At 49.8% G+C, this 18,562-nt stretch overlaps 4 protein-coding genes across 4 annotated transcripts; 3 read left to right on the top strand and 1 right to left on the bottom strand.

Annotated features, from left to right (window-relative positions):
- Positions 1–620: 620 nt before the first annotated feature.
- On the top strand, positions 621–2,529 carry J7337_006584 (uncharacterized protein; the record flags this gene model as incomplete). The annotated part of the gene is made up of 3 exons (XM_044824246.1): positions 621–836; positions 887–1,301; positions 1,349–2,529. 3 exons carry the CDS (start codon positions 621–623, stop codon positions 2,527–2,529), a joined length of 1,812 nt encoding a protein of 603 aa, XP_044679903.1.
- Positions 2,530–3,420: 891 nt separating this feature from the next.
- On the top strand, positions 3,421–4,493 carry J7337_006583 (uncharacterized protein; the record flags this gene model as incomplete). The annotated part of the gene is made up of 2 exons (XM_044824245.1): positions 3,421–3,513; positions 3,564–4,493. 2 exons carry the CDS (start codon positions 3,421–3,423, stop codon positions 4,491–4,493), a joined length of 1,023 nt encoding a protein of 340 aa, XP_044679902.1.
- A 681-nt stretch (positions 4,494–5,174) lies between these two features.
- PFA3 (palmitoyltransferase for Vac8p) lies at positions 5,175–6,865 on the top strand (the record flags this gene model as incomplete). Its single annotated transcript, XM_044824244.1, has 2 exons — positions 5,175–5,328; positions 5,379–6,865. 2 exons carry the CDS (start codon positions 5,175–5,177, stop codon positions 6,863–6,865), a joined length of 1,641 nt encoding a protein of 546 aa, XP_044679901.1.
- A 2,730-nt stretch (positions 6,866–9,595) lies between these two features.
- J7337_006581 (uncharacterized protein) lies at positions 9,596–12,877 on the bottom strand (the record flags this gene model as incomplete). Its single annotated transcript, XM_044824243.1, has 1 exon — positions 9,596–12,877. One exon carries the CDS (start codon positions 12,875–12,877, stop codon positions 9,596–9,598), a length of 3,282 nt encoding a protein of 1,093 aa, XP_044679900.1.
- Between the last annotated feature and the right edge of the window lie 5,685 nt (positions 12,878–18,562).

Below are 18,562 nucleotides of genomic sequence, written 5' to 3'. Positions count from 1 at the left end.
CGTAGCTAGGATGGGAATGCCAAAGTGTGGTTTCAGGCCATACCAGCCGTGAGTTAAGCAGATGCTTCGATCTGAGGTCTTCTCTCGTCTCGTTGTTTCTCTTCGTGATACCAATACCCTTTCAAACCCAATATTTTGTAGGAGTCGATAAGCCGGGGGCCGTAAGCACAGACCAGAAACAGCCACAGAAGTTGTTAGAAATCACACTGTCCTGTACAAGTGCTTCCGGGCAAGAAGCACAGTGCCTGAAGTCATGCCCAGCCACAGCGAAATCAATGTCAAGGGCGCCTGGTGAGAATCACGTCAAGTCATCATCATCGCGTATCCAATGCAACAGCGGCATCGACTCTTCCCCTCTGTTAATTTGGGCAGCATCAGCACAAAGTCCGACTCATCAGCGAGTTCCAATTGGTCACTATTCTTGGGGCTGTTGTGTTACCATCATACTTCCATAAAAGTTAGCTCCGGTGTGGATCTGGAGCTTGTCAGTGTTGTTTTTTTCAACCTAGAGTTTACAGGGCGACAACAGAACTTACATGAAGATACAACGATATTCTTTTTATCATAAATCGGGCCTTTTCTTTTGATGTTACGACTACAATAACAGTTGCTAAGCGACGATGGAGATTTCGTCAGATGAAAACGGCTATGAAAGCCTGGATGATACTCAACTAGAGAATGACAATGGTGAAAGAGCCAATGATTCGGTTCATCCAGATTCAGCTCCCAGGTATACAGTTCCTTCTCGCGCCATTGGTGCTGTAGAAATCCCTGCTGTGGTTGAAAACATCGACCGTACTGTCAAGGCGTTCGGTCGAGTACCGAATCTCCAACATGTAAGAACTCACAATAGTTCAGTCTTCTACTTCCACTAACAGGAATCTAGGTCATGGATGCAGGGAGAAACTCGATTCCTCTCTATTTGACACCAGAGATACCCTTCTGCAAGCCCATTATGTCACATAATGCTCGCAGTCATAATGTCGTGTTGAAGATCACTGTTCCAAAACGAACTGGGCGTAAGCGCAAGCGTGGTACTGATGGACCATGGGAAGGAGATGTTGAAATCAACGACGCTGAGGATCAACCGCAAGAAAATGACAGAGTCTCGTCTTACGCCAGATTAGACGATCCCAAAGTATTGCGCCGAACAATGGCAGACAATGTCGACAAGTATCAGGTCGAAGCAGTTGGTGTTATCCGGAACACACATCGATTTCGTGGACTTGCAGACTTTTACTGGGATATGTCCAAATCGTCATTTGCGCAACAATATGTGGACAAGGTTCTCCCTGGAGATGGTATGCTTTTCGATCCAAAATCTGACCAAGATACTAACAGCTTGCAGTTGAAAAGATCAAAGAGTTCAAGTTCCAGCCCGGAACTGACAAAGGACCAAATGTCGATATTCTACCACCACCTATGTTTACACACATGAGCCTCCCTTTCAACTACCAATACTCACAGAACCCTTACGTTCGTGCCACTGAAGATGGCGGTACAGTCAACACTACAGCCGTGAAGCAAGTTGGTTATTTCATTGGCGCAGAAGACCCTGCACCAGCTGGACCTCAACTCGAACCCGATATGACCGATCCTAGAATGGTGGAAATTATGGCTGAACTCGAAGCGGCCTTCGACGAGCGGCCAGTGTGGACACGGCGGTCTTTACTCAATCACCTTGGAGGCAAACTCAAGAATTGGAACGAACTCAAAAAGTATCTCAACTACGCAGCTTATCAGTTCAAGGGAGGGCCATGGAGAGATGGTGTGGTTCCTTATGGTATCGATCCACGAACTGATCCCAAGTATCGAACCTATCAAACTCTTATGTTTAAGCTTCCCAAGCAGAAGCGTGCCCAACGCGGTCAGACGTGGAAATCTCTACGCAAGGTCCAGATGGGCCCATTGAAGGAATTTCTAGAGGAGCTCTCGGAAAGCCACGTTTTTGACGGCGACACCTTTCACACTGACGGTAAAGTGTGGCAAGTATGCGATATTACCGACCCACTGCTCAAAGATCTTCTTGAGAATGCTGCTATCCGTCCCGAATGGGACCCAAGCAGCGGATGGTATCACGGAGGTCTTTGGGCAAAGGTCAAAGCCATCATGAAGACAAAGCTTGTTGCCATTCAATTTGATCGGCACCTTACGCGAGAAGATTTCGCAATGACGCTACAAGCAGGAGACGAAACTCCCATGCGATCCAATCAAGCAACATTCCATCTCCCTCTGCCTAATCTACGTCTCACCGACGAAGAGCTTACGCAACTTCGCGGGCGGCAACCAACAAAGAAGAACAAGCATAAAGGTTACAGCGTGCGTGTCAGGGACCCCAACGCAGGACCAAAGCGTGCTCCAGCTGAGGAAACCCGCGCGGCTGAGCGGGGAGAAGAAGAGGCTAGGATATTGGAGGAGATGGGATCCGGAAATGAAGATTCGGATGATGAGGATTCAGGGGATGACGAAGATGGTGACATGACAGCTGTACAGGACGAGGACATAGACAGAGAGATGATGTATGGATGAGAGGCCAATACGGTTACCAGAAATAGTATCGAGCAAATAATATCCAATTGCAGCATGCAGTCAGCTGTAAACCAGCAAAGGGGAAACGCACTCATCAAACAATTCCCTGTCACGATTGAGCTTGTATTGGGCATGTTTCCAAACCTTCATTACAGCTTGTTGCTCTTTTGCCCCCATGGTACTAATTTCATTCTATTGTCTTCTCTCCGACTCCCGTGGGCAAATACTGCCAACAAACTCTGTGTTTGAGCAGTACTTGGCCTTCAAACTCTTTGGGAGAAACGATATAAAGTCAAACATTGCATTGGTAACCATCAGCTGCATCATTATGCAAGTAAAGCCAGTATCGTAATCATTCTGAAAGTGAAGTGATTTGCCACTCAGGATACCTAAAAGAGTCCCTGCAATTTGATTCTGAGGCTATTGCGCCTTCCATCTTTTCGTTGGTTTGATCCATTGTGATTTACCTTGTCTTGATCCCCTTCTGTCCCTCGAACTCATTGTCCCCTCACACGTCTTTGCAAGCACGTTAACATCCTTATTCCGCACATTTGCAGGGCTTCGCAGTGACAGTGAATCACTGCGCTCTTGTTTACCTGTTGCCTGCGTTTTCACCTGGATATAAATTCCCGTTTTCACCCTCCTTCCTGCATCTCTCCATTTCCATATCTGCATCCATCCGCATTAACGCGGACAAACACCAATCTTTCCGCCTCCCTCTTCACCAAACAGAATATGGCAGCTGTCAAACACAAATCCCATGGCGTGTCAGCCATTGAAGTCTCCGAATATAAAACGGGGTCTGGCACCCTCACCAGCAACAGGTTCTGGTGTGAGCCGTGCAAGAAAATCTTCATAACTTGGCGGGAACTCCACGAGCACAAAGAAAAGATGAGCGCCCAAGGCAAGCCTAAGCATATTCACTGCCAGTTCTGCAGTCGTGACTTTCACACCGAAGCCGCCAAAATCACCCACATTCAGCAGGTTGGTTTCGTCTCTTCTTCTCCTGTATTGCCCTGCTAACTCCTCTGCAGGATCATCCCCAGGAACAAAACCTCTATTGTACAGGATGTGGAAAAGGTCCTTTCGTTCGAGTTGGGGGACTCGTATCTCACGTCGAGAAAGAGTGTCACATTCTCAGTATCAAAACTATTGAGACCATGCGTGAGGAGAAGATGGGATTCTCCAAGGCTCTCACTGCTCTGACCCAAGAGCCTCTCAAGAACAACTACGGACGTTACATGCCCGAGGGTGCGGACAAGGGTCTTCCTGATGCTCCCTGGGAGTCAACCGGAGGCATTCCTCCTCCCTTTACTATTGAGCAGAGTCAGTTCCCCAGCCTTGGCGAATCTAGTTCTACCGCACTCCAGCCCGTCAAGGACAAGAATGACAACAGCTGGAACAAGGGCAAGAATCTGTTCCCAGATGCTCCTGCAGCTCAGCGCCCTACTCAGGAGCAGCTCAAGCAAGTCACTGCCCCCAGCGCCAGAACTATCTTTGAGCGTATGAGCGAGTTCGACCCCAAACATCCCAACTTCAATGTGGGCCGCTTCTACTGCGAGTATACCCAAAAGTTCAACTGTCGCTTGGGGAGATGTGGCAAGGCGTTCAAGACAGCGAAGGGGCTCATCGCCCACCTCACCTCTGAGGCTCACTCTACGAGCAAGTACCGCTGCCCCTACTGTCTCAACACCTTTGGGTCTCTTGCTTCGATCACCCAGCATGTCGAGTCCAACAGCAACAAGTGCCAGATCCGAGAGTCGGAGCAGTTCAACGCCTACATGGACCAGCTTCTCGCCAGCATGGTTGATGTCAAGGAGAGACACCCAGATGGCACCGTTCGCTATGAGACGTCAAAGACTTTTGGCAAAGGCCCTAGCCCTGGCTCAGACCTCGTTCAGCAGAAGGAGAATCCCAAGATCAACGGAGGAGACCCTTACGCCGGACAGGATATTCACTGGTAGATTGCGGAGGGACTCATGCGGAGAACGAATTTGATGAGATTGGCAAGTTTGAGATGCTAGCTTGGGAGACTACTGGGCAATGTACCTGAGCTTAGCTAGCTGAACAATTGAAGATGCCTATGTACACATCAATTGCTGTGAAGTCTTGAACACTTCGTCCACTGTAAGATTATGTAGCATTGCATTGATTCAACTTACAGCAGCCGCAGCGGATGCACGTTGGGTTTACGCGTTCAAGAGGCGGAGTTGTATATTTAGAACCGGAGCGGAGCTAAATGTGGAACCCATTGACCCCTGATGACCTAAGCTTCACTCTAATCCAATACAATACAGTGAGAGTAGTAGACAACACTCTCGTAATTAATTTCAGGGTATTTCACCAGTTCAACTTTGCTTTCATCATCTAATAATTTTGTATATTCTGCGTCAAAAGACACCTGCGATATTGAGCGTTTGCAGTCAAGTCTTCTGCTATCTTCTCCTCTGGCCTTTCCCCGGATTCCGCTGTCGAATAACGGCTTTCTTCAAGATCGACTAAACGATACCCCTGTGTTCGCTACGCTGGAACAACGCTATGACGAGACGGTTCGAATAGAGATCTGAGTATTCATTGCACGAGTGATCAGCGAGATAGTGTTTGGACTGGCTCCAGGTTACAGGGACGAGATATACGCGGGCGCAATGGCGACAGCTCGGAGATGGGCGCGCAAGGTTGAGCGTTGCTGTTGTACTTTTGCGACATACTTTCCACTGGCTTTCGTGTACAGTCTAACATCATGGGCGGTTTGGGTGGTTGTGTGTATCGGTAATGCCAGCAGGAAGAGTAGTTGGATAGGTACGTCTGGACTGCGGCGATGCTGCTGCTTCCATCTAACAACTTCGCAGGCACCGGTTCCTCGATAATAGGCGTTGTACTTTACATCATGCTCAACTGGTGCTACACTACCGCTGTCTTTACACCTCCCGGCTCGACGACGAACGATATGGGTTACGGACTCCTTCCGACACAAAATACTCCGCAGGGCACCTCCTTTACAGTCAAGAGTAACGGCGAGTTTCGATTCTGCAAGAAGTGTCAGGCTCGCAAGCCTGATCGTGCGCACCACTGCTCGACATGTCGACGATGTGTTCTGAAGATGGATCACCACTGCCCCTGGCTGGCAACGTGTATCGGCCTGCGCAACCACAAGGCATTCCTCCTGTTCCTTATTTATACCACGGTTTTCTGCTTCTGGTCATTCGCGGTCAGTGGGTCGTGGGTTTGGTACGAGGCGCTGGATGATCAGGAATACATCGATACTTTCCTGCCCGTCAACTTTATCATGTTGAGCGTCATCAGCGGAATTATTGGTCTCGTTGTGGGTGCTTTTACAGGATGGCATATTCATCTGGCTCGCTGTGGACAGACTACGATCGAGTGTCTCGAAAAGACACGATACCTTTCGCCGTTGCGCAAGACCTACAACTCTGCTCACAATCCCGCAAACAACGTTCCGGAAGCTGCTCGCCAATTCGTCGACTTTCACACAAACGCCCTGCCTGGTATCACTCGACCTGAAGAGGGCGAGGAGCGACGGTCGTATCCCCCTGATGGTTCTCACCCTGTTCAGCTTTCGTACGCTCAGCGAGAACGAGAACAACGACAAAGACGATACGAGGAGTATCTCGACGAACAGGACTCTGAGAAGCTTCCCAATGTCTTCGATCTTGGCTGGAAACGCAACTTGTTACATCTGTTTGGACCTACACCTGCGCTTTGGTTCTTCCCTGTGTCCAACACAACTGGAGATGGCTGGACATGGGAGGCTAGCAGCAAATGGCTTGAGGCGCGGGACCGACTTAAAGCTGAGCGAGAACAACAACGAGCTCGCGAGGTTAACGCCGGTTGGGGATCCCCAGATGATATTCCTGATGTTCCCGAACGACCTACAGGTGCAGGACGGCATTTCGCTCCAGGACCAAAGCTCGCAGGACCTAAGACGATGAGTAAGGCTGATCGAGTTCTGGGCCGTGATCCTAACCTTTACGCCGACGCAACGCAAAACGTACCCATGAGTCGACTTAGCCCTCGAGGTCGAACAGTAGACGACGAGCTTGCAGACTTGGACAGTGATAACGACGATGGCTTTATCGACACAAATAACCCAGAGCCAGAAAACGGCAAGCTAAGTCCAAGTTTCACATCAGAAGCTCAACGTCGTGACGACGCTGAGGCTCGCGCTCTTGAAGTCGTTACTAACGGTAACTGGGGGCGCGGCGGAGCGAGCGGCATGCTTCGAAAGGGAAGCTCACAGAGCAGTCCTCTTAGTAGAACACCGAGCAATATCAGCCGTTCAGGGACACCAAAGTTCCAGGACGAAGGAGTGGATTAGAACATTGGAGGGTTGTGTTTTCGAAAGCGAATGAAATGAATGAGGTTCCTCGACGTTCAACGTTTCTTGTCACGAGATGGGGAGTTTTTTGTTCTATTCTTTTATTTTCATGTTCGATCATCATATTATTCTTATCATTCTCGGTACAGATTACTTTTTATCCAATACGTTTTTGGTGCAGTTTTAGTCTATGATGTATGATCTGATATCCAATATTATTTCGACTTCTACAGTACCCGTTCCTATGGATCTGCGGGGGTATATCTACTATAGATCTGCTCTTTTGCCAAGCGTGACTCGTGTGATTAGTCTAAAACTGCCGAGTTGAGATCGTCCACGTTTATGAGATCTACAACACCAACACCCCTTGATCATCGCCATGTCACTTTCGAGGGGGGGAAAAAAGGGTTACACCGCCAATCTCACTCCCTACGACAATGATATCGCCTGTCAACCGAGAACTTTGGCGTGTTTCAGAACACTGGATTGACGCCGTCATGCCCTGGGTTCTCGGCATGTGCCCGCAGGAGTATCCCAGGCCAGCTCGCAGCAGGGAACTTGGCGTCATTTGGCCAAGTGAGACTATCCACATGTGGTATCCCCTTCGCTTGACTGACAACTGCGTCACCAAGGCACTTCTCTGCATCTAATCTCGGCAGAAGCTTTTCGATCTCGGTGTAGTATCCGTCAACGCCTAGACGTGTCCTGTAATCTTTCGATCCAAAGTCAGACAACACGCCGAGGCGTATGAGACGCGACAAGGGATCTATTCGCTCTGCTATGCCTGGTGACGTATGTACTGCGATGGCAGTCCAGACTTGATGTGACGCAGCTTCAGAATAGCCGCTTTTGACGAGATGGGCCTTTGCGCAGTCGGTAGAGCAGATCTCAAAGCGTTGCTCTCCATTGTAGAGATGGCTTGCTCCAATATCATGACGAATAGCTGCTACGAAGAGAAGTGGACTCTGATCTCCAGACTTGAAGGGAGAGTCTTCTTTCTCGGCGATATACCGAGCTAGAAGATAGACTCGAAGAGAATGATTCAGGATTGGGATAGGCAAAGCATCCCTGGCGAGTTCAAGAGCTGACAGACAAGTATCAGTCTGGGGTATCTTTTCCAGTACAAGGGGGTTTATGTCGCTCATCATGACTCTCAGACGATATTCATAAAGAAACGTTACAAATGCTACGCTTTGAGATGAAACTAAACATCTCAAGTCCCTTCTCGTCCATATCCAAGCGGGGTTGACATGAACGTTTACAAAGCTTGCAAGGTTCGAGCTGAAATGGCATCTTCAACTCCACTATCCAACCCCCCTCTCCCAGAAACTCAGAATAGCCTCATTCTCATTCTACACGACATGCTCTTCTCAACGGGCGCACACCCCCAGCGACGATCTTACAAGATCAGCATTGGAGAGGGGGGGACCCTGCGGGGAAGACGAGACGAATATGGAACGAGCGCCTTTTAGTGAGAACCGTAAAATAAGAACGAGGCAGTTTCATCGCTGGGATTAGGAGGTTGGACTTGTGGAGATTGGTTTATAGCTATTTTGTTAAGGAACAGGGGTAAAAATACGAGAATACGAGTCACAAACTTGATCCGAGATTCATGTGTTTGTAAAATAGTTCATTTCTCATTAATCCCCTCTTCGCCCTTGAGGCAAGGCCAAGAAGACCTCTTCCACTAAAGGCTAAAGGGAACTTTCGCCTATCCCCAGATTGAGGGGGTGGCCTAGTAGTTTGTTTGTTTTGTTTGTTGTAGCGTGAGCCACCGGTATGTGTATATCATGATTTCCCTATGTCGATCCATTGTCCCATCTCAGAGGCCTCAAAAAAAGTGAGGGATATCTCCATCTTCTCCACCTGCCATTCCAACCTCCCTTATGCCCGTGCAATAGCCTTTCTTCCTATCATCTCGTCTTCCGTGCCAGGTGACATTGATGACATCAGATTGTAGCAGAATCAACAACAGAGTCAAGAGATGAGAGAGAGATTGTGGGCCAAGTAAAGTGAGAGTGCTTTCAGCAGAAAAGAGATAATTTCCCAAGTGTTTGGCTCCCCTGCCTTGTGCCGATCTATAATACGTGAATTCCGGTAATCCTCTGTGCAATGCAAGTTTCCCTGACGCTCCCAAATCACGGCCAAGCGTGGTGTATGCAGACTGCTTTTCATTCCCGTCCTGTTCCTTTGATCCATCGAGGCAGCTTCAATGCCTCGATCATAAAAATAATATAAACATAGAATCCCAATAATGACCAACACCGTCCACGCTAAAGGGGGTATTTGTCCATCTTTAACTGTTTTTTTCATGCGCCGTATTTTTAAGGAAATCGTCGTGTACCAGAGGGTACTGTTAAAAGGGTTATTCAAACGCTTCAACCCTGCCTTGAAATAAATGAAAAGAAGAAGAAAAGAAAAAGAAACAAAGTAAACAGTAATGGCGCAGGCTCCATCCATCAAGTCACAGATCCCTTCAGTCCCATCGCGTGTCGCGCCAGGATCCTCCTGGGATCATGGAAGAAAGATGTGTGTGACTAACATCATGGGATGGCTTCGGGTACCCTTTGCCCAAGATCCATGTCGATATTAGACTTAAGCAGCGTCCAGATCCAGCTTCGTCAGGCTCAGTATCGATCGATCGAGAAGTGAATGGTATAAAAAGAATTATATCCAAGAAGGTTGAAAATAGTGTTCGTACAGATGAGATAGTTGTGACTCAGTTGGTAATCAATAGCTGTCAAAGCTCGTCTTCTCGGAGCTAGACTTTTCAATGGTACTTTTAGGGCTGGTGTTGATTCGGCTGAAGACCTTGCCACCAAGACGGTTGAGCTTGTTTCCGTCTTGGGTGCGGCGAGGAGCATCGATCAACATCTTCTGGACCGAGTCGACCTTAATCTTGCAGAAGAGCTTAGAGAAAAGGTACTGGTCCCCAGCGTGGTTGAGTAGAGGCAGGGTACGGTAACCCTGCTTGAGGTTGGTGAGTTTGGCGGTGTAAGTAGCGACGGCAGGGCGCTCATTGTAGCTCTCGCCATCGCTAGAGAGCTTGACCGACCAGCGAACGAAGATCAGATCAGGGTGCTTGGTGGTAACCTTGAACTTGAACTGCTTGTCGAACATGGGGTTGAAGCCGTTCTCGCGAATCACCTCAGTCTGGACTTTGAGAGGCGAGTCGTGCTCCATGACCAAATTGGAATCAGCCTCCTTCTTGTCACGCTTGTCGTTGGCGTGGAAAATCTCGATCTCCACGTAGGGGTCCATAGACTTATTGGCGGGAAGGTTGGCAGGTCGCATAAGCTGTTGGGCAGAGATGACATCAATGCTGAACGAGACAACACTGCGCTCCTTCTTGCCCTCGGCAATGTCGGAGTTGTAGGGGAGAACTTGAATGTCTCGGAGCTCAGCGGGCTTCAAGACGTAGCCAGAAGCATCCTTGCCATCGAACATAGCACGGTTGAGCTGCATTCCGAGGTCGAATGTCTGCCAGTTGAGAGCGGCCATCTGGACACCGCGTCGCCAGTAGATAAGGGGGTCGAAGTTGTTGGACGTGATGCGGGTTCGGTCGGGGTAGACGCGCATCATGTAACGCATGTTGTGGATATCAAGTGCCATCTTTTGGTCCTTAGCGCGGGAATGCTTGGCAAAGCTAGACTCCATGAAGGAGAAGATGTGGTTGTACTGCTTCGCGTCCACTGTGTCAAAGCCAGAGAACTTGACACCAGCGCAGTAGACACCCAGTTCACCAAGGACCTTGACAGTCTTGTTGGGGGCCTTCTTGGCTGGCTGTTCACCTGCGCTCTCGTTGTCGCTAGTGCTGCTGCTCATCATATCCTGAACACGGCCCTCGGTGATAGTGTTGACACGGGTCTTGCTGACCAATCTTCGCGAGGAGTGGCTGGGCGTCAACATAGGGCTCTGGGGAAGGGACTGAGAGGGCATCAAAGGAGTGCCATCGGGAGCCGAGGGTCGCATCATAGGTGAGTTGAGGCTGTTGCCCCTTCGTCGACCACGGAAGTCATTGCCGACGGAAACAGGCTCTTCCTTAATCTGAGGCTTCTTGACCTTGATGAGGACACGTTCCATCAGTTCGGAAGGGGTAGGAAGCTTATCGGGGAACGCCTCCAAAGTCTCCGTGACCAGTCGTGCACCGAAGCATTCCTTGATGATCTCCGTCATTGTCGCCTGTTGGGCCGGACTGCAATGGACCTCGAGTGAAATCCAAAGGGGGTACTTGGACTTGACGAAAGCGTACTTGTTGATGGTGGTCATAACCTCCTTGAAGCTGATTGAAGTCGTCATGGTGCGGCCATGATTAACTTCGGGCTGACCGTTGTAGCCGTCCCAGCAGTCGACCTCAACACATCGGCATCCCCGGACAAGAGCTGAGATGTAGCCCTCAACGCTAGACTGACCAGCAACTTGGCGACCGAGGAGGTAGGTGTTGTGGGAGCTTGAAATGAAATACTCGTTCATCGGGCGGTCCAGGACAATGTTTTGAGGCTCGGGTTGGATCACATCGTTATGCTCTGACGTCAAGAAACCAACAAAGGCGGCTTCGGACATAATCTCGGCGTTTTCTTGAAGGTCGACCTCATCATTGCGGTACTTACGGCAGAACCGAGAGAACAGCTTCTCCCAGGCAACGCGGTTGGAGTCAACATCCTCGCCTTGGACGTCGCGGAGAAAGGTGAGGAATTCTGTCGAGGTAAGACCGAACTCGGGGTTGGCGGCAAAGCCACGGATAATTCGTTGAACGTCGGTCCTTTGCTTCATGCGTCGAACAAAGTCCTTGAACTCCCTAAAGTTTAGTTTTTGTCGTCGTCGCGAATCAGACAAGTGAAAGTTGACTTCCAGGGTCGCTTGCGAACTGTAAATGTGAAGGTTTTGGCACACACGCTTCACTCCGGCAATGTTCATCTCCTCTTGCTCGGGGCTGCGAATCTGGTCACCAAACTCCTTGGCCATTTCTGTTTGCCAGTACTGGGCAACAGCACGGTCGTTGAATGCCATCAACGATGTCATGAGTTCTTGACGGTATCTCAACATGGCGTCCAAGAATTCTGTCCAAAGTGACAAGCTCTTAGTGTTGTCTGTAACAATGTGCAGAAATCTTGTTTTCGAGTTCTCGGGAACTGTGTAAATGATAGTAAACCACTTGTCGCTGTACTTGGCTGCCTCCTCGCCCAGGCCGTAGTCGATGATGTACTGTTGGATATCTGAACCAGTTCGGATCTCTCTAATCTCATCGACATGGAGAGACTTTTGAGGTCGGGTGGCATCCCAGGAAAGCTTGTTGGATTCGGTCTCGTATACAAGGTTGATTCTCTTGGGTCGGCTCTTCTTCGAAACCTTTCTCACTGGGCATCCATTGCGAAGCTCGGCCGGAAGCACTGGGCCAGCCATAGCTCCAGCGCTTGCGCTGATGGATCCATGAGTGCTGTTGGCGGATGAGGTGTTGGTAGCACCATCAAGTCCAACCACAGATATGCAGTCATCAGGGATGACCTCAGGCTCCTCATCAGTATCCGTCAGGGCGCTGTTCTCCTGGGGGGCTGTGGCGTTACTGTCACTTCGGCGTCTGAGAATGCTGGGGCCAACACTTCCGTCACGGCTGGTAGGGGCACCAGAGGATGGTCGTCTTCTGCCAGTAAATCGGTGGGCTCGGTTTGAGAATCGGCGGATGAGACCTCCTTTGCTGTTGTTGGCGACTTCAGACATGGCATTGTATCCAAGAGAGTTTGTACTCGTCTTCCGGGACAGCACAGATTCGGGCAACTGAAAGCTTGAAGGGAAAACCTCCTCCTCCCTACCTCGCATGGGCTCAGGCGAGGGCTGGACGGAGGAGTATGTAGTTAGAACAGCGGCGTCGGGAGACATAAGTGGTGAGCCTTCTTGTGAGTTTGAGGCTCCTGATGAAGCACTGATAGCTGACATGGGAATGGGGACTGGTTGTGTTTGTGAAGGAAAGGCTGTCTGGACCTGACCTAGTTGAGTGCGTGTTAATGAGGACATTTCGGATAGGTTGTGAGTTGTTAATGCGGAGTTTGAGTCTGAATCAAAGCTGGAAGACATGGTCGTGCTGAGAGTTGTGATTACACTATAAGGGCGAGAAAGGTCGCACTCGAAGGTTGCATCGACGTATATAAAAGCTCAGTCAGAATGGGGAGCCATGGTGGGACGTCTGGCCTGAGGGTAACGATAAGAGACGCAAATTGCGGGGAAGAGGCTGCGGAAGCCGATCCCTCGTGGAGCAGCTGTCACTCTGGGGTGCAGCCAGTGTCAGATAGGATGCCAGAAGAGCCAGGGCAGTGTCGACCGCACGTAATGAATGCAGATGCAGGGACGCAAGAAGCCTGTGGTGTTGCTGAGTGGACCACACGAGGGTAGTGATGCTGAGCAGCACGCGGGTGACGGGGTAGGTCCTGACAAGGCCGATCCGAGGCGTGATGATGTGCCAAGTTCGCAGCAGCGTGGTGAGCTGGCAGAGGGCGGGATATGCAGGTGGCTCCTTTGGGGCCGCCTTGGGGTCGCTGGATCAAGCAAAACAGGGCGTTCGTCTTTGACAGGCACAGAGCTGCAGCACAGCGCAGAACCACTGGTCCAGGTGATTGAAGAGAATGAAGCAGTCCGTCGAGAACCACAGGTCGATCAGGTTGGGGTAGCTTAAGCTACAAACACCTCCTTCGATAGCGTGTCAACACCAACAACGTCCTGCGCTTGGTGGGTTTCCTTGCGTCGATGTGATAAAACCCGAAACTGCCGAAAGTTCAATGGGTCTTTTCCAGAGGAGATCTCGATCAGGCGCAATTTCGAATGGAAAACGATGAAAATTCCGGGAGACCGCAGGCTCTTTGAGTAACAGGTTCCAAGAAGGGAGTTCGAGGATCGAGGTCGAACTGGCTGAGTCACCCAACGTCAAGGGAACGCGACAAAGGTCGGAATTTCAGCTCTGTCGCAAATTGATCGGCGAATTGCAATTGAGCAGCGCTTGGTTGTCGAGTGTATGATGGGAGCAGTCTGAGTAACGCTGATAGAGTAGAATAATCGTCTCTCTCGAGTAGAGTGCCAAAGGGCTTCTTTGAAGAAAGTAGATTGTTATGACAGACAAGAAGTGAGAAAGGCAAAGAGGTGAGTTAGGTTGTCAATGGGAAAGTTGGTGGTGGAGCGGGAGGGGTAGAAAAGATAGTTGAGATGGAAAAAGGGGGGAGTCCAAGTAGTAATAAGTAGCCTGTGGTGGAAAAAGGTAGCTGAGTACTGGGAGGTAGTAGGTGGCAGCTTGGGGCGGTGGCTGTATGATAGCCCGGGAACCAGAAGGTTAAAAAAAGATAGAGAAAAAAATAGGGCAATCTCCTCCTGGCGCAGTCCAGTTGGTAGAGCGAACTGGGCAAGGGAGGGCAGAAGCTTCAAAGTATGATGGCGTCCTCTTTTGGCGCGCGTGGGAGCGGGCGAGACTCGAGACTTTGTAGAAAAAAGAGAGCTAACGTCAAGAAAGCTAGATCACAGAATAGAAGAGACTGAATGGAAGCTGCTGGTGCTTGGACGCGGGCAGCGGAAGAGTCTTAAGTTGTATGCGGCGACGGTGCGCTGAGCCAGAGCCTGGGCGGTTGCTGTTACGGTTCCGTTGGGCTCTCTCTGTCTGTGACTTGGGGGTGTCTTCTTGGGCTGCCCTGGGGCCGGGAAATTATGGCGGAGGGGTGACCAGCCAAGACTATACCTTAAGTTATTTCTTTATTTGGAGCGTCTCTACTTGACACTTGACACGAGCTGATCTTCTGGCAGTGTCAGTGTCAGTACTAAAGTCTGTGCTGCGTTGTAGCCTGTGCTGAGGTTAATGCCTGTAGGTACCTACTGGCCTAGGGCCTCTTCTGCTGCGCTGTACGGCGCTGCCTGCTGGCCTCCACTGTGTTGTGTTGACCGAGTCGAAAGCGTCTGTGTGAGCTTCACTAAGCCTAGTCCTAACAGCCCACTAAGGTCCTGTACCTGTGCTTGTGTGCCCGTGCTCGTCCCTGTAACAGGCAGATATTACATACAGTACGTTATGTACTCACTCTATCTACACCTCTCCTCATATTGATCCGCTGTCAATCTCCAATGTGCAACTCAGGAGAGGAGTCTGGGCAGAGACAGGCAGGGTGATGACCAAAGTGAGTAAGTGATTGACTGAACCGTTGATTTGATGGGACCAGCATCCAACGATACTGGGGCCTGTATTGTACATACAGCAGAGAGACCAGGGATTTCCCAACGCTGGGAACCTTGGACTGGGGTACGTACCCTTCCGTCTCCCTACAGCCCTTTTTTTTTTTTAAATTTATTTTTTCCCTTTCCCTCTCAATTTTTACTGTGGACGACAGACAGACCGGGGTGGATACTGGAGAGACTGGGGGACGGGGGGGGAGGGGTGTATGATTTTCATCCACTGCAACTTGATAGAGTGGGGTTTTCCATGGTCAAGGGGGAGGCGAATGGTTAGGCCCTGATGGTGTGTGAGTGTGTGAGCATGCTAGGCATGTCCTCCTTATGCAGCAAGACGCAGAGTCCAAGTTTAGGTGGTTGAGAGGTGTTACCCAAGGCTCAAGACTTGATCGATACAAGGGAGACAAAGTTGAGTTTGCAGGGAGACACCGGCCTAATGCAACACATTCAACTCAACCTCAACTCTGATGAAATGTTCCGAGGTCTAACTTATTCTGATACACCACCTGTGCACATGACCAAAAATTAATGTCGTTAAAGGACAATGTCTCGAACTGAGATTGACCGACATACCACGTTGTGCCTTCCAGACCAATATAATCATTATACATACAGTACTCCGTACACACAGACAAATACGGTGAACCTCCCTCCTCACCTGTCTGCTCACCTGCTTGCCTGATTGCTCACTTTCCGTGTACACACTATGCCTCGGTGCTAAGAACAGGGCGGACGGGCCAAGTCACCCAAGCAATTGGTAGACATGACAGCGCAAGAAGAAAGGGGGGGCAGAGTCATAGTCATGCCAGTTAAAGGTCAAGAGGGTTACACGGGGAACCCAGCGACAAAAACCTAGACTCAGAAACATAGCATAGGCCAAGCAAGTCCTACCATAGGGCCATCGTCAACGTGCCAGGGATAAATCGAGTTGCATATCGGATAGGCTGGATTGTATACTGGCTTATCTTTGGTTAGCTTACCCTGTCTTCCATCACCTATGGACTAGCCAGCCAAGAAAAAGAAAGGGCGAGATGCGAAGGGAACTGCATTGCATTGGAAAGACGTGCTCAGAGCGGTGTGAGCTTGATTCAACCGAAACTCTTGGAAATCGTCAGAGTATCCATGCCTATGAGAGAAGGCTATTCCATCTCCCACATGGGGAACCGGAACGTTGGAAGATGACGATGGATCCTGGCTCGATCCTCCTCTAAGCTCTCCTCTCTTCCATCCTCTTTCCCTTGAGAATCAGAACACCTCCCTGGAATCCAAGTATGTCGTACAGAGCAACATAGTCTTTGGCAATTACGCGATAAGCTTCATTATCTCATCATAATTCCTCAAATCAGAAGCTTAATCTTATAAAAGATACACTCTGAAGCCTTGAATACGTGGAATTCGGGAACCGTTGTGTTGTAACTTTAGCGTCCCAGCTTACAATTAGCGCTCGGTAGTGGGATTGGACTGTTCCTTTGAAGGGTCGGATTGAGGCTTTGTGCTTGTGGGCGGGATTCGGGGCTCGGCCATCATATGGATGCCATCATGCCATGGATCATGGATAGTGTGGCTCACACCGTTTTCTTTCACTTCCTCTCATGGCACCCCTTTTCTGGCTTTTCTAGCGCCCAGTCCATCAAGGTCGACAGAATAAACGCGACACCGCTTGCCTCAAAGTGCTCTGTTAGACCCTCCTCGTCTATTCGGAGTGCGGTAGTGCGCCGCAACGGGCCAACAACACTCTCGAATCGAAACGGCTAGCCATTGAGAGTGGAGAAAGACGCCATAAATATCATCATCATAAATCATCATGCTTGCGATTACAATTGACATTATCGCTGATGATGATTGATTACTTCCGCACTCGATCCTTGTGTAGCTCAATAACTAGTAGGCTTGCAACACAAGCTGATCTTAGATGCTTCAATGCATGAAATACTCATGGCGATCAAGGGTTTTGTTCAAGGGAGAGCCGGCGCAAAACAAGAGAGATAGAGATGCGCGCCGCTGGATCCGAGAGGTCTGACCTACACACCTTTACTATCAAGCTGATCAATCAGAATGAGACGCGCCGGCGCGAATCCAATTTCTCGACCATGCCAGAGCAATCCGAAGGGACGATAGGCAATCCTCCGTTCCTGACTAACAAAGCTGTCTGGCAGCGAGATAAAAACGATGTGAATCTACGTGGACGAAATGGTCCGGTAGACATGTGCTATCAGTCTGGTTGGTCGTAACACAATTGCTTGATGATGAGCAGCCATCTCAGAATGACGATGCAATAAGACGCCATACCCCTCCTTGGTAGCCAGCCATGCCATGGCACTGTGGTAGAAGCAAAGTTTTGTCAAATTCAACCAAGTTCTCTCTAAGACGAGGGCGATCGAGCAATCAATGATCACGATACGAACTTGGAAACTAAGACCGTATCCGGTCAGACTGCCTGAATGAAAGAGAAGAGGGGCAAAGTGGTGAAAAAGTCTATAAGGTAGTCTGGGTTGGGGTTGGGCCTTTTGTGCTTCAACTTTTTCAAGAAAAAACTTTGACTTTGGCCTAATAAACAAGCTTGGTTTCCACGCTCAACCGAGCAACCACCAAAGATTGTCTCGATTCTGCTGTTTATCGTTGTGTCTTTGTCGATTCCTTTCTGTCCTCTTGGCACATGTTTGCATTCTCGTTTGTCCCCGGTTGTAAGACCCTCTCAAATCATGATCACGAGGGGATCAACAAGGGAGAAAAAGAAATGTCAAAGAGCTTTGACACAAACTGGTGGTTCCCAGGCTTACTTTGAACCAGTAAGCGGACAGAAAAAAGAGGACAGGTTCGGCTAGCAATCCGGCCAAGACTAAACAATCTTGGGATGATTAACTAACGAGCAAGTCACTCGAGCCTGAGGAGTCATTGACAACAGTCGGAGCCGCTGCCCGTCACTACCGTATTCAAGTTTCGATAGCCAGAGAAAAAGAACAATTCCATGACAGGGGACGGTAGAAGCTTCAACCGTTCAACACCCGCCAATACGCGTACAGTACCCGTCTTTGCTCCTAGAATTGGGTGTACTCGCGTGTAACAGTGCTTCAATCTCTCGCTTCGGCACATGGCTGACCAGGTGTCCGGCGTTGGTCAAGGAGCAGGGCTGCCAATCAATCGCCACGGACCTTGACTTGGACTGTGGTATCAAAACCTGGTACCTCTTTCATGCAGCATACGTAGGCGATGACTCGATCTGTATGCCAGAGATTTGACTTCGTAGGCCAAATGGAGCCACATGCGCAGGATTGCTAATAAGTGAGCCACAGAGGGTGCTCAGCAGTAAGCAAAAGTGCCTGTGCCCCAAGGATTCATGCTATTGCAAGGGGGCTGGTGAGCCTCTAAACGTCGGATTGAATGCCCTTCTCCGCGATGCGCCTCAACAGCATAGCGTTGCTCTGCTGGACTGGCCGGGCTTTTGAGCCTCCTCCAGCAATGACCTCAGTCTGACACGATGTGTGGATCGCCAGTGTTGCG

This window comes from Fusarium musae, chromosome 5 (genome assembly GCF_019915245.1).
Source record: "Fusarium musae strain F31 chromosome 5, whole genome shotgun sequence".
Lineage (NCBI taxonomy): Eukaryota > Fungi > Ascomycota > Sordariomycetes > Hypocreales > Nectriaceae > Fusarium > Fusarium musae.
Note: the sequence above shows the minus strand (reverse complement) of the source record. Positions and strands in the feature narration are given on the sequence as shown.